Raw genomic sequence first — 16,373 nt, 5'->3', positions numbered from 1 at the left:
ACTGTACAGTTATGAACTGTAAGATATACAGTTACCAAAATGTCTTCCGTAACGCCTGAACATCACTGTATTACATTAAATTTCTAGCATCTTTCTGGTAAATTTAACAGGATTTTTGTTATATCAAGATATGAAATCAAGACAGTGAACTCTGCGTAATATACATCAATAACTCCTTCTATACCCTTTAAACTTTATACAAAATTTTGGTCACAAATTTAACCTGTGGGATTAAATGGGTTTATACAGTTCTGCCAAAACTGTACAGATGTCACCTTTGTCAGATATCAAAAAGTCACAGACGTGCTAATGACTAAGACTGTGAGAAGTTTTTTTTTCTGACAAAAAAAATTAAAAATTTGCAAATGACTAGCTTAATTTGTGTTCAACTGTGGGTTTTTTTTCAGCTGACTTGTCAATTGACTGCCATATGTTGAATCTGCACGACTGTGCCACTTCAAGTTGGTGTTAACACATGACTTCTTACAACGTTTTACAACCCTAACAAAAGTACAAACTGAAGTTGGGTGTTGCTGTGCGTACTCTTATAAAGCGTGCACATGAATCACAGGTTTAACCAAACATAAACGCACAGTGGTTCTCGCTGATATCTATATTCCTGGCAGCACAAAGCTCTCGTCTCACACAGTTTGAAAGGCTTAGCGTTCATTAGGATGCAGGAGACGGGCTGCACTGGCCCATATGTCACTAAACAGATCTCCATGTTTTATTTATCCTAGCTCTTTTCCTACACACACACACACACACACACAGAGTTAACCCCTCCAGTCAGAGTGCAACACAAGTGACCAGCTCGAGGGAACAGAATCCCTCAAAGAGGTCACAGAGTAAAACTGCGCGACTGGTTTATGTAGATTGTTTCTTACGAATGTTTTATATTTGTTTGTTTTAATTGATTTGAGGGGCAGTGCTTGAATTTGCAGTAAACAGTCAGTTTTCAGCTTCAAATTAATTCCTGATGAATAAAATCAAAGCCTTTTTTTTCTTCTTTTAATAGCTTTTAAATTCGAAACATGCCACATTACAGTAAAATGGGTTGTGAACGATTGCCGTCCAGTCGACTACTTTTTGGTATGTAGCCAAAATTTCAGTTTTCACCTTCAAATGAATTCTGGATTGATGAAATCAAGTTCTGTCCTGTATATTTTTTCTATTAATACCTTTAACTTAGAATCATGCCACATTACGGAAGTAAAATGGTTTGCGAACTGCAAATTCACATCGACCTTTAGTCCGCCCAACTACTTTTTGGCCCTGTTTACACCTGGTATTAAGATGAGTTTTGGTCGATCAGATCACAAGTAGACGAGGGACACATTCCCGTTTACACCTGGTGTTTTAATCCGTCTCTTTTGTCCACTTTCAACCACTTCTGTCCTGATTTCTTCGAGAGGAGGGTCTATGGGCGGGTTCATGTATGAGCTTTCACAGATCTCTCAATCTAAAGGATGAAATAAACTCACACAATTTACATATGAACAAGACCGAAGATGACGGAAAAACATACGGGAGAGCATCAGCTTTCATTTCTGCTCTGACAGTCACAAGACCACGCCAAACGCTGTGAGTGCGTGTTAGAAATCAGGAATGCTGAGAGAACATTGTGCTTGGTATGTTTTTCGTCTTAACCAAACTAAGGTCTTCAGCCGACAAAGTTTAAATCCCGTCTGGCTAACGCGCTTCCCATGATGTTTATGTCAGTAGGCGGAGAGAAGATGGTACTGGCAGCTGTTCAAACGCATTCGACCACATTACCACACACTATGAAAGCAATCCGGTCGAATGCGTTTTCGACTCCCTCTGGAAGTGGCAGAAAGTGGACAAGCTCAAAGCGTTTTAGACCCCTTTTACACCTGTATTTAGCGTCGTCCACTTTTGACCTGATCGACCAAAACGCATCTTAATTAAAGCTTCAAAATGATTGATAAAAATCAAGTTCTCTTATTTCTTTTAATACCTTTTAACATACTTTTCACTGGCGAAAGTAAAATGGGTTGCAGATTGCACATTCAGATTGACCTTTAGTCCAGTCGACTACTTTCCATCAAGAAACTCCTTGATTAGCCAACCACATAACAACGTACGACAATGAGACTCTAGGTGCTCGAAAAAGAAGATGTCTTGTGTGTGCGAGAGTGCTTACAGGTGCATGACGGAGCCAGCGGCAGTCTTAAATACTCCTGCACTGAGTGCCGTGTGCGTTTCTGCACATGTGTGTGTGAGTGAGTTTAGGGAGGGGGGGCAACAGAAGGGGGGATAAACAGATGGAGAAACTGCTCCCCAAAGGGACATGTCATTCATCAAAGTCACCAGCTAGGCCTGCAATTGTTTTCACCCACAGAGAAAGAGAGAGACGGAGTGTGTGTGCGTGTGCGTGTGTGTGTGTGTAGACAGGTTTGTGTAAGAGACGCTTTCTACAAGTGTGTATGTACGAGATCGATGTATCAGTTACCAGCGGTGGGCCCAGACTCAAACCCAAAAAACAGGCGGTGAGTTGGGAAGTCGGTGAAAGTCAAACTACCCTACTAGTACGCTGGTGTGTGGTGGGCGTTCTGGCGCAATATGGATGCTGCACATTGGTGGTGGTTGAGGAGATTCCCCCTTCCATGTAAAGCGCTTTGAGTACCTAGAAAAGCCCTATATAAATGTAACAAATTATTATTATTATTATTATTATTACCCCTGCGTACGGTCAACTATGTAAGGATTACCAGATTTTTTTCGGTAACACTTTACAATAAGGTTTAATTCGTTAAAGTCCCTCTGTGGTGAAAAATCAAGCTTTAAATGTTGTTTATATGTCTATGTGGTGTTTTTAATATAATTTAAGACATACCATGTGCAAATTCATAAGTCAACACCACTGCTGAGTATTTTCTCCTTAAAACTCCAGAGAATCAAAGACAGTCTAAAAAAAAAAAAACTACCGTCACAAACTACCTTGTAACCAATCAGGTCAACGTGTGATCATCAATGAGTGGGTCTCTGAGCTGGTGTGAGTGAGTGGAGGCGGGGCTCATTTGCATATTCATAGAACCACGTATACTAAATGAGGCAAAAGGTGTAGAGTTATATTCAAGCTATTTTAAGGCATGAAGAATATTTTCTCAAGGAAAAAACTTTTAAAATGATTGCCTACAGGGGGACTTTAACATTAGTTAACTACACAAGTAACAATGAGCGAACACTAAACGATATTTTTGTATTACACTATGTATTTTTATTAACCAACATGTTTAATAAATGCTGTGAAAAATGTATGGCTCACTTTTAGGTCATGTTAGCTAATGCAATAACTAATGTTAATGAAAAGGACCTTATTGTAAAATGGTACAGATTTTTTTTATAGATTTTCTGGATAAAAAAAATCCCATCACCACAATGCTAGGGTGCTAACCACAGTAAGTGGTTGCCAGGGTGTTGCTAGGGTGTGGCTTATTGGTCCAAATGAAGAGAGACAAGCTTTAAAAGGAATATTTCAATTCAATACAAGTTAAGCTTAATCGACCCAAAAAATATACAATTTCGGCTTGTCTCTCTTTAAAAAATTAAATAAAATTGGTTTCAGTGATGCAATTACAATTGAGACAAATGGGACCAATCTGTTCAAATACTCACTATTTCAATAAAATAGCCACAAGATGTTAACTGTATGTTTTATTAACCTTTTCTGAGTAAAAACTTCAATTCAACTTTAATCACCATAAAAGTAACAATTTTACAGCTCAAATAATAGCCAAGTAGTTAAGTGCTTTTGAATTTATAACCATCACATTTCTGTCTTTAAATCATCAAAAAAATGTACTTCCACTTTAAGTGCTTCACCGTAACCTAATTATTTCCTTTAAAAAAAAAAAAAAAAAACATAACAGGGGGTGAGTTAAAATATTTTTTTGTGGAAATCAACTTAATTAACTGGGCTAAACTCATGCTAAACCTGGAATAAACCTCTTAATCTGATATTCTGATATTCCAGATATGGCTTGAGTCCCTCCTTCAATGTAAATCTATGGGATTTTCATGATTTTTATCATCTGCCAGGTGAAAATCACTAGTTTGATCGCTTAGAAAAGTAATAGTATATACCTCTTCTGAATAAGCATCATTCATGTCTGAAGCACAAACAGCGCGAGTTATTCTAATGTCTTGTACATATGAGTTATGTTATATCAGCTCTCGTTGCCACAGGCTTATAATGTTTCTGACAACAGCAATCCAGGAAACCAAATGCAAAAACAAAGCCCACAACAACACCTGGTTTACTAGCACCCCCCTCCCGCATTCAGACACTTCTTCACAGCGGAGGGCTTCGAGAGAACAGAAAAACGCTTCATTTCTCCAGAGACATCTTTCTCTGGCTGTTTTTCTCTCTCTGAGGATGAGCGTGAGCATTGATATCCTCCGCCGAGCGCTATATCAGCCCAGCCGCCACTTTCTTCTGCCTAATTATGGCGTTAGCAGGAAATAACTGCACAAATTGCTGCTAATAATTAAATGGCAAGTCTGATCAGAATCTGCTGATGTGTTAGGAACACGCTAGAAAGTGACGACTGTTACGATGCCTCAAATGTATTACTAAAAACTAATGTGATGTACTGATGTATGGTCACACATTCAAAATAGTTTATTGAGTAGGTTAGGGGAAAAAAAGGTACTAATAGATATGGACATCTCATAATGAAATAGGTCTTTTTTGCTATCATTTTATATATCAACAAAATTATAGCAAAAAATAGTCATTTAATTTTATGATATAATTAATTCATTATAAATACACACTTGTATAATTACTGACTATAATAAGGACAACTGTAATTAGAATCCATACTAGATTAATATTACAAGCAATGCTAATTACATTCATTTTTACCTCATCAAAAAGTTGCAAATCCAGCAATTTGCGGTGAAAGATCACAAATGTAGTCGTCTTTGGTAACTGTGGCCCGTTTAACAAGTTAATATTTTCAGCAGTTGCATTTCAATGGAGGGCCGTTACATCTTAATAAACTTCTGCATAAAAGGGTTCGTTGATTTATAGGAATTGTAAAATATTTAAGCAGCAGCTTGACTCATGTTTACTGTGTTTTCTATTTGTATTGGAATATGAATGAGTAAATGAAGAAATGCAAGTTTCACAATATGTGTATAGCCTACTACTGTCATGGAGAACCGACGGAGGCATTCACAGTTCCTGTATGGATTCACGCGCGGAACTATATCAGGAAGACCTGAGGGATTTGGGACACAACCAGATGGAGTTTAAAATGAAAACTTTTGTGCATTTAACACATTTAAAAGGGTAAATGATATCAGTAACTATGCCATCTAAAAGAAATACACATATTTAAAAGTTACACTAGTGGTCAATTAAGACTTTTTAATGTTTGTGAAGTCTCTTATGCTCACCAAGGCTCCATTCATTTGATCAAACATACAGTAAATACAGTAATATTGTGAAATACTATTACAATTTAAAATAACTTTTCTTTTTTTATATAAAAATATAACATTGTTATTCCTGTGATCAAAGCTGAATTTTCAGCATCATTACTCCAGTCTTCAGTGTCACATGATCCTTCAGAAATCATTCAAATTTGATGATTTGCTGCTCAAGAAACATGATTATGATTATTATCAACGTAGAAAACAGTTGTGCTGCTCAATATTTAGTGGAAACTGTGATAAACTACAATTAAAAAGATTAAAAAAGGAAAATAAATTAATCAATTTAAGGATACATTAAAGTGATCAAAATATTATTAATGTTACCAACAGTTTTCAACATTGATAATAATAAAAAAATCAATTCTAGGGCAGAAAATCATCATATTAGAATGATTTCTGAAGGATCATGTGACACTGAAGACCGGAGTAATGATGCTGAAAATTCAGCGTTGACATCACAGGAATAAATTGTACTTTAAAATGTTATTACAATTTAAAAGAACTGTTTTCTGTTTTAATATATTTGACTGTATTCTTGATCAAATAAAAGCAGCCTTGCTGAGCATTAAGAGACTTATTTCGAACACACTTTAAAAAATATCTTAATGATTCCAAACTTTTGGTTACATGAAATATGATTATTCGAAATGTGACAGTAAATCCACCTTTGCTAAATATAACCAATTATATGCACAAAACCACACCTTGTTTTATGATTTTTTTTTTTTTACATAAGAATGATTTTATGACTGATTCACACAAAAAATAATTGTGCTCAGGTTTCATGAATGAGGCCCCATAGTCAGGCGTTTGTTGGTGTTGGGGACGGCGAGATGAGCAGAGGGATTGAGAGAAATGTGGACGCACATTTTAAAGAGCTCCTTCCCCCTCCCCACCTCGGAAATAACAACAGAGTCATCTAAAATCAATCAGCGGGGCCGGCTAACGGACTGCTCCGGCTACTACGGTCGATACGCGCGCTGCCCATTGTGAGAGCTAAATTGCCACTACCATCAGCAATTTAGAGAACTGAAGCTAAAAAGCAGGGAGAGGAACGACGGAGAACATGGCGTTAACCGAGACGCACGTGCGGTTTAGTCGTAAATATAAAATACGCAAACAGACACGCAGGTGAGGTCCGGCGGTTTGGGATTTTGGTCTAAAAGCGATCAAACGATACCTCTGAAACGGATTGTATTCCAAAGGAAGGAATGATGAAAGAGGGATGACGAGAGAGAAAGAGAGAAAGCAAATGCGTGCACAGGAAAAAAAAAGCAAAGAGGCTACAGAAATCCAATAGTTTAACCTCTGTTTGAGACGCAGTGGTGGCCAGTGAAGGACAGAGGGGGGAAATCAATACCAACTGATTTGCAGAAGGTGGAAGAGTGGGAGGAGGAGAGAAAAGGAGAGATGGGAAAAGAGACAGACAGCACAGATAAAAATAAAAAGAAATCCAGATTACACAGAGGAAGGGAATAAAAATGTTCCTATACGTGGTGTTTTACACACTGGTGTCCGTCTGAGGGCTGGTATTTTTAGGTCTTCCAGGTGGGTGAGCGAGGGGAGGGGGGGGGTCGTACCTGTCGGGGAGAGCAGACCTGGAGACAGCAGCCCGTGAACACCGTGAGGAAGCAGACGAGAGCTGTCCTGCATCGCCACGCCGAGAGAACGCTTGGGAGGACGACCAGGCCGAGAACTGGAGAGAAAAAACACAGACAACAGGGGTTTTACTGACATGAAGTACACTGAATACAAAAAAGTAGGTTAACAAAGATTACGGGAGTATGTTATCCAAGAAAATACAATTTCACTCTTTCTTCTTCAAAATTTCACGTGTGATTCAATGTATTTATTTGCGATTCTTTGTAATTATAATTTACAGAATGAAAACATGTTCGGTAACACTTAGGTTAGGGTTCAATTCTCACTATTAACTAAGGAGCTTATAATATGACAAAATGATTTGAATTTGAATTGTGTAAATTTTAATTATTTGCAAGTGTAATCTAACAAAATGTTATTTTAGGTGGTAGTTTACAGGCTCTTCTGTTGTGCCGAGCCATTCGTTAGTCTAGCTGTTTGATGAGAAAATGAAATGTAGCCTATAGTTGCAATACACGCGTTAAGTTGTAAGCGCCGTGCAACTGCAGCAGCGGACTATTATTACTAGAATATTAGAAATCTAATACTCAGGCTGTTTTCTCATTTTTCTACTCTTAATATTAAATAAAAAAACGACTGAACGAAAGACACACGGATTCTCTTGAACCACCACCGCGTTTGCGGCAGAAAACAACTGCAGTGCAGCCAAAATGCTCCGTTCGACTTTTCTGAGATCCTTTACTCTTCCCTGTGGATGACCTGTGACCTACTTTCTGTAAGATCTGAATTTTTGAGTTAGAATTTTTGAGATTGAATTTTAGAAAACTGAATTTGACGTTCCGAATTTCTTCATCTTGAAAACTTGAATCTGTATTTTTTTTTAAACTGAATATTTGCAGTATAAGAATTCAGAACAAAAAAACTAGCTGTTTGAAAATACATGTCTATAAAATTCAGCCATAAAAACATTTCAATTTGTTAAATTTCAAATGTTCAATATTCGTTTAAAAAAAAATCTAAACTACCACCTAAAATTCAATTTTGTTAGATTACACTTGCAAATAATTCAAATTTACACAATTCAAATTCAAATCATTTTGTCATATTACACGCTCCATAATTAACCAGTTGTTTATTAGCATGCATATTACTAGGATATTGGCTGTTTATTAGTACTTATAAAGCACATATTAATGCCTTATTCTGCACGACCATATTCTACATCCCTTAATCCTTCCCAATACCTAAACTTAACAACTACCTTATTAACTATCAATAAACAGAAATTAGGAGTTTACTGAGGCAAAAGTCATAGTTAATTGTCAGAATTGGACCCTAATCTAAAGTGTGACCGACATTTTCCACAAACATTTTCCTTTCCTTTTTCTTTCATTTTTGCTTTTCATATTAACATGTAGGTCACACGGTTACATGACTGTGTAATGTGTTTTGATTGGTGAACACCAAACATAAGCTACTTTTGGGTCAATGACATGACCCTCTTTTTTTTTCAAAAATACATTAAAACATTTTTTTATTCATACATACAATGTCTTGAATACATGATCCTATATGATACAATCACTCAAAAACATGATAATCATGTTTTTTAATTTATGAATATTTTAACTTTTGATATTTTCTGTTCTGATTTCATAATGAAGACTTAATTAAGCTTAATTAAAGAAAGAAATTCTTGATAAGAATTGGTATAATTGTTTATTAGTATTCCTTATGGGGGAAAAAACTACTTAAAAACAAATCTTCACTTCTTAGTAGTAGTATTTTTTATTTTCTTTAAGTCATGTGGTAGAAAACCAAAAGTCCCCCCCCAAAAAATTCAGTCTCTTCAGACAGAACAATGAAAAGGAAAGTTCTTTCAAAGCAGAATCAAGTTACTACATTTTATATACACACACACACACACACACACATCAAACCAACAAACATACGGTTATATATCATCCTCTGTCATGATAGATACATGAACAAGCACAGTCTTAGAAACATGTGCCGCTAACGTACAACACGCTTGACAAATTATTCAACACAAAACACAAACACACACTTATCTCTCACACTTCATTGTGAGAGAGGCTATCAAAGAGACAGGTACATGACAGTTCGAACCCTGCGCAAGGGTGCTGGCAGAGCAAAATAAGCCAGAAAAGCAAAATGCTAATTCAACTGCTGCATATCATTGGACCAAGTCCAAGAACATCAAGCAGCAAGTCTTTTTCACCATTTTATTAATACTGCAGCGCTAACAAACACAAACCAGAGCAGAATCACCACTAAACTGATCACAGCAAAGCAAAGAGGAGCTTCTAACCGCAGTGACGCAATGACTATCAATCAGTAGGCGTCTCGTTCATTCAGAAGGCAGGACTTATTTTGGCATATTACACGTTGCACTTTCTCCCATTCATAAGTAACATGAGTGCAAAGTCTTTCTATATATAAAGTCTATTGTTACGCGGGAAAAGTCAGCTTTGATCACAGATGTGCAAGCCAAATTTTAGACCATTTAGACCCAACAGGTCATGAACACGTCAAAGCGCACGGGCACTGCAAGGCAACCCTCTACAATGGACATGTCCAGAAAGACATATGGTCCAGATCATATCGTCATATTTGGGGTTATTTGGCATGAAGTTTCAACTCCTGGCCTAAACTGTACTTTCACCACTCTCAGATTCAAGACCCTTAGTAGTGCACTTATACATATTTTTACGTACTTTCATTTCAGACTTGAAGCAATGCTGCAGTAAAACAATGTCAACAGTATCTTTACTACAAGTCAAGTGGATCAATGGTAAACTTCAAACGACCCCTTCAGCGTCCAGTTGTCCATCGCCTTCCTCTCTTTCCTGCTCCAAGATATTTTAGTTTGACTCACTGATCTGTTGACAAGCTTGTCAAGGTCCGTGGCGAATGCGAATCACTTTGGACCATCACATTACTAATCTAATTAAAAACTATGAACAGTGGAGCGTGGTGGAAAAGAGAGGCAATCAACATGAATCACTTTAGCTGTTGTAGTGCCTGTAAGTGGAGAGCAGTCGATGGAGTTAACCGTACTGTTAAAAAAAACAAAAAAAAAACGTCAGCACAGTTTGCCTGACCACAATTCCTCTCCAGTGCAGATGAAATTACTGGAGTCTTTGATTTAGGGAGAGTTTGACGAACTACTTTACAGTCTCGTTTCGTTTGACTTTTTTCAGTGAAACATACTTTTTATGCATGCGATTTTATTGACAGAGAAAATAGCGGTTCCTTCCGGTCTCTTGAATCCAACACGAAAGTGACTTAAACTGCAATTCATCGACTGGCCGCTAGAGACAGGCTGCAAAAGAGAGTCAATCCCATAGACCCCCATGTTAAAACGGCCAACTTTACAGCAGAAAAAAATATGTTTACAGCCTGGTACAAAAAGTGGTATTGATCTATATAGCTAATTTTGCCCTTAATGACAACTGTGAGGGGGATGAATTTTTTAATAACTCATCCGTTAAAATTATATTAAGCCTTCGAGTTCTGCATAATTAAGGGCGTGGCCACTTGAGTGACAGGTGGATTGCCGCTGCTGTCACTACTAGCTGTTTGTCTGCTGTCTGTTAGCCGTCACAACACCTCAGCTGATCCCGCCTCTTTGCCCATTTCGCGTAACCGGGAGGGACGTGCAATGACACGCTGCCAAGATGGCGACCGCCGGCTCCGCCCACTTTATAGGCTTCTAAAATGCTCTTCAGAAACCTATGGGTGACATCATGAACATTCCGATGTTCGGCCCAGATTATCTGCTAATGTGAGGTGTTTACAGATCAAATCTCAAACCTCCTGATGTTTTCGCGGACACGTCTGGGCCACCCCGACAATATCAGACATGTTTGACATTTAGGATTTTAAATCGGGATGATTACGACTATGATTATATTAGGACTTCAAAAGCCAATGAGAGACAAGTCTTCAAACTGAACTTTTGAAATGGCGACCGCGAAGCAACAAACAGCTGTACGGGTCCAGTGGTCCATGGTCGAAATGTGGTATGACTGCCTTCATCATGTCTCCTCATATAATGTCTACAGCAAGTTGCCGCGACACAGTATCCATTTTGTTTATATCCTTGTCCCCGTGAGATCTCTTGAGGGGCTAAATCTGGCATGGCAATCTCAAGAATATCTTGTAGAGTGTGATGTGTGCAGGTTTGAGATTTGAAAGAAGAAAATGTGTGAAGATTCTCCTTATGTGCGTGATGCAACCAGATTTCACAATCGGTAAAGATTTAAAAACTCCTGTAGTCTGAGTACAGCTTAATGCTAATTACTAGGCCACAGGTGAGAAAGAAAACGATTAAAGGTTGCAAATAACATTCATTTATTTACAAATATCTTTGTGTGCAAAGGCCCGAATTTGTATGAAAGTTGGTTTTTACATCATTCTGACAAAAGCCACGTTGGAAAACAATCAATTACCTCAGTCTTCCGATAACACGACTCCATTTCCTTTGAGGAAAGCAAATTAGAAAACAGCATGGCGGGGCAGCAAACGATTCCGTGAGGTCAATGTAGTGCAAGAAGAAAAATCAACTAAATGTCAAAAGATCCCGCCTTTGAAGACGGTCAGCTACTAACTTGAAATCGCAGATCAGTGAAAAGAAAAGCACACGCTTCCGCTCGTCCTTAAAATGAGGTGGAAAACCATTTCCTTTAAGGCTCTACGTTGACATGTGTTGAAGAACAAGAAGAGTTTTTTCTTTCCTCATTTAGAGCATCTGACTCACTCGCTCCTTTTAAGCATTCCTAATCGAGGCGTGCCCGAAATACAAGATCCAAGCCAACATGCTGGAGTCGTTAGAAGTCTGCAGTCAGGCGATTGTGCGTGAACAGGCACTTGACTCCCGAGGGACTCTTAAAGCTATTTTCTTATTTAGCTCCACTTTGACTGGGTATTGTTAGAGGCCGAGCAGTTCTTTCCTCACTTGTGACAGGTGCTTCCCTTGCATAAAACCCATCCTTTCATTTTCAAGAGCACTTTTGGAAAGGTAGTCGTCATGTACTTGACACAATGTTCCCAAAAAAGTACTGGAATTCTAATTGTATGGAAATATGTGACTTGGTATGATTACTACAAATAAGGATATAGTACTGACGTAGTGCTGCAATTGACAACTACTTAGATCAACAAAATTTGGGATTAAAAGTTTATTTCCAGATAAAAAGAAAAACAAATATTGCATGCTCTTACACTGATTATGCCTCGTAACATGATAACGTAAGGTCAAGCAAATGCCATGAACTGTGTTCGGTTAAAGGTCATAAACTGTTAGAGCAAAACTTGATCAGCAAATTTTGACTATTTGAGAACTTACGTTGATTTTGTTCGGCACTTCCCAACGTTTTGACATAAAAAGGGGAAAATCCAACGATTTCACAACCTCATGGTTTTACGTAGTTCATGTTTGCATTGTATGGCTTTTATAATGAGATTTTGTTGTACATGTAAATGCATTTAATGTGTAAACAAAGTTATTAAATAAAATCAAGAAATACAAGATTTATACAGTTTACACAAATAGAAGTGTGCGCATACCCTACTGATATTCACAGCTAATTCTCAATCACCTTTATTGATTATGAAAATTGAAAATGTCCTTAGTGGAGGGAAATATTGTCTAAATGAAGTGAACATTCTGTACTTAATACAGAATAACATATGGCTTTATAATGTTTAGCCACTTTGCTTCCACATTTGTTATGAGATGTTTGCCACCAAATTGTTACAAAAAGAAAAATTGTTGGTCACACTTTAGTTTAGGGTCCAATTCTCACTATTAACTACGACTTTTGCCTCAATAAACTCCTAATTACTGCTTATTAATAGTTAGTAAGGTAGTTGTTAAGTTTAGGTATTGGGAAGGATTAAGGGATGTGGAATATGGTCATGCAGAATAAGACATTAATATGTGCTTTATAAGTACTAATAAACAGCCAATATCCTAGTAATATGCATGCTTATAAGCAACTAGTTAATAGTGAGAATTGGACCCTAAATTAAAGTGTGACATAATTTTTGTATAATTTTAAAAGGCATTTAGGTGATTTGGTAGCAATACAGAAAAAAAGATGGAAAGACATTGCATGTGTGAGATAAAAACATTTACAGGAATTATTTTTTAGCAATTTTACAACAATTTAACAGGTATCCTGTTTAAAAGTTGTCAAGCATTTTATAAATTAGCTGTTGTAGTCATAATTTCAAGTACTGGAAATAAAACTAAAAGATTTCAGAATGTATAAGTTTATAAAACATAAGTGCACCAGTAAGAGCGATATCATCCTTTTAGAGGTTTACACAATTGTACAACCTCTTCCGAATTGCTGATAAGTATCCAATAATTTGAGAGTGACAATATACATTTTCTCGAGTTCTTACTATAAAAGAATAGGATTTATAAGGCAAAAACATTATAAACACTCATAATCAGAGTGTCCTGACTTTGTCTCGATTAAGCGGTTATAATGCAGGTCTACTGAAGGCTGCTTGTCGGCATATCGAGTCGACTCCATGTGAACCGCTCAGTGCTTTAGTCAATCTGACTGTAATGGAGCCTTTCACACCCTGAGAATTCCCTGGTATGGGAATATTTTTCATCTCCCTTTCCCACTTGCAGGCATGATGCCCATGTGCGTTCCCTAAAGCCACGACAGACAGTGAAGAGCAGTGAGTATACAATCACACACGCGCATACACTCTCCACTCCTTCCCCGTATCCCATCGGGCTGGAGGAACAGATGGCAGTGAAAAGTCATTCACACGTTACTGCACGTTCCACACGCCGGAGAAGAAAACCCTGTCAGTGCGCTCGTCGCAACCAATCACTCTGCTCAAATCCCCGGCGACAGCATTGCGCTCTGCTGGGGACCGGCGAAAACTGGGTTACTAAGCACTTTTTATTCTCTCCCAGCTTCGTAAATGTGCCCTTGTCATCTTTTAAACGGCCTTATTCAATATTCATGAACAGGCGACACCTGCTTGTCTAGCTGAGACAATGTGGCTGAAAAGACGGGGGCGGGGCCACGTGGAAGTCCCGAGGTAGGTGAATCAAACCACGCCCCTTTCGGCTGAGTGGGCGGGGCTTGCGTGTCTAAGAGTTAGTTCGCAGAATCCAACTATGTTCTCTTTTGACGAGAACGGTTTGTAATAAAATTTTGCCCGAGAAGGCGCAAAGGCCGAGGGTTGGACCGTGGCCGGAGGGGGTGTCGGGAGGACACAGAGGGAAAACAAAATCAGATTTCCCAAATTATAATGGAAAACGGTTTAAACAACAACAAAGACGGCAGCTGAGGCAAGAGAAAAATGTACGAGTCAGGGTGCCTTTGAAGATATTTAATTAAAATCTAATCCTGCATTCTTAAAGGCTCACATAAATTAAGCTGTCAGTCAGGAGATTTATGCATTCACATTTGCATATTGCATACAATTCATCAATTACTCATGTTTGAAAGGCTTGAGTATCCCAGGGAGAGGAGCTACCAGTGTGCCAGCTCAGAGAGACAGACAGAGAGAGAGAGAGAGAGAGAGAGAGAGAGAGAGAGAGAGAGAGAGAGAGAGGGAGACAGCGTGAGGGAGAGAGACAGACAGAGAGGATGATGGGGCTCCTGGTACCCGCTGATGCCCAAGAGGAGTCAGTCTCCATATGTCCATGCATTCAACCAATCCTACTGAAATCCTTTCTCTTGCAAACGTACACACTCACACACACACACTTTGCATGAAGCTGTCTGGTCTGAGACTGCCACCAACTAAAGCTCCATTCTCACAGTCAGACAACTACAGCTGATTTCATTCCGCACTTTGCTCTCAGTGTTGTACGACTAAACTAATTAGTGTACAATAGAGCGGACCAGAAGTATATGTGGCAGACAGAAGCGAAATGATTCACTGAAGCAAAATGATTCACTGAATAGTTACTACATTAACACTTCATCTATCTAAATATGTAAAATGAAGAAAAAGCATGAAACATAAGACATACACCACCATCCAACAGTTTTTGAAAGAACTGTTATATATGTTATTGTTACAGACTGAAGTTTAAATTATTTTCTGTGATATCATTCCAGATGTTGTCAGTAAAGCTTGTTTTGCCTTTAAATTTCACTGCATTTCAGTACAGGCAAGGTCACACCTGACATTTTCAGGTATGTATGTTCAGTCATCACTCTTTCTTATAAAGCCATCCAATATTTCTCAGATTAAAGGCCAATGCTTTTAATTTGGGAAAGGCTTTGGCCGTGGTAGGGCTGTTTTTTTTTCCCACACAGGCTTGTCTCACACTGTGTTCCATTATCTTGATTGCGATTGTCAGACGAAGACTATTGTTAACTATAACTAGTGGTTTTGTTGGAGGGTTGAGGAAAGCCAAGTGCAGGGCGGTGCAACCGAGGCGACGCCAAGAAATTAGGACAAATGTCTCCAACCACCTACCGGTTGGCTAGCTGAATTTCAGAATGGATGAAATGTTTAATAATCTGTCTCCAAAGGAAAAAAACAACAACAAAGATGGATGGGAAAAAATGGCATTAAAGGGATAATACACCCAAAAATGAAAATTCTGTCATCATTTACACACCCTAAAGTTGTTCCAAACCTGTACGAGTTTCTTTCTTCTGCTGAACACAAAATAAGATATTTTGAAGAATGTTGGAAAAAATTCACTGGAAGTCAATGGGGTCCAAAAACTGTTTGGTTACCTACATTCTTCAAAATATCTTCTTTTGTGTTCAGCAGGAGAAAGAAATTCATACAGGTTTGGACCAACTTGAAGGTGAGTGAATGATTTTTGTTTACTGTAATAACAACTGATTAAAGATTAAAAGATAAAAAATAAAAAATAAATGATTGCACTGCCACCCAGTAGGTGGCGATATGCACTAAAAATGTAAATCGGCTTTAAACCCAAAAAAAAAAGATAGTAGTAGAATGGTGCCCTTCTTAGCGCCCATTTCCATGGTGACTCCTGGATTCGACGCTCTCTGTTGAGAATATGTTTGCGTGTTCACCGTGAACATACTCTGGGTTGACTGAACGTTTTTGGAACCAATAACTGGGAGTAAGAAAGTTTTAGGTTAATCAACTGAGAGTTTGGGGTTTATGTGTCTGTAAGTTAACCCTGCTTTCTGTTATATTTGTAGGCCTACAGTATACCTCTCAAGTATATTAGGGAAAATTAGGAAAATTAGAGGTCTGACTCTTTACCCAATTTGGATTATTAAATTTTGAATTGCTTTTTTTTCTCGAGG

At 38.1% G+C, this 16,373-nt stretch overlaps 1 protein-coding gene across 2 annotated transcripts in view; it reads right to left on the bottom strand.

The window, feature by feature from the left end:
- Positions 1-16,373, bottom strand: part of dacha (dachshund a) — a 158,320-nt gene that overhangs the window by 77,641 nt on the left and 64,306 nt on the right. For both annotated transcript variants that reach the window (XM_084386715.1, XM_084386714.1), the window contains exon 2: positions 7,047-7,162. In XM_084386715.1, the coding sequence (XP_084242841.1) occupies positions 7,047-7,162 (116 nt within the window). The remainder of the gene's footprint in view (positions 1-7,046; positions 7,163-16,373) is intronic.

Source organism: Rutilus rutilus (genome assembly GCF_951802725.1).
Source record: "Rutilus rutilus genome assembly, chromosome: 18".
NCBI lineage: Eukaryota > Metazoa > Chordata > Actinopteri > Cypriniformes > Leuciscidae > Rutilus > Rutilus rutilus.
Note: the sequence above shows the minus strand (reverse complement) of the source record. Positions and strands in the feature narration are given on the sequence as shown.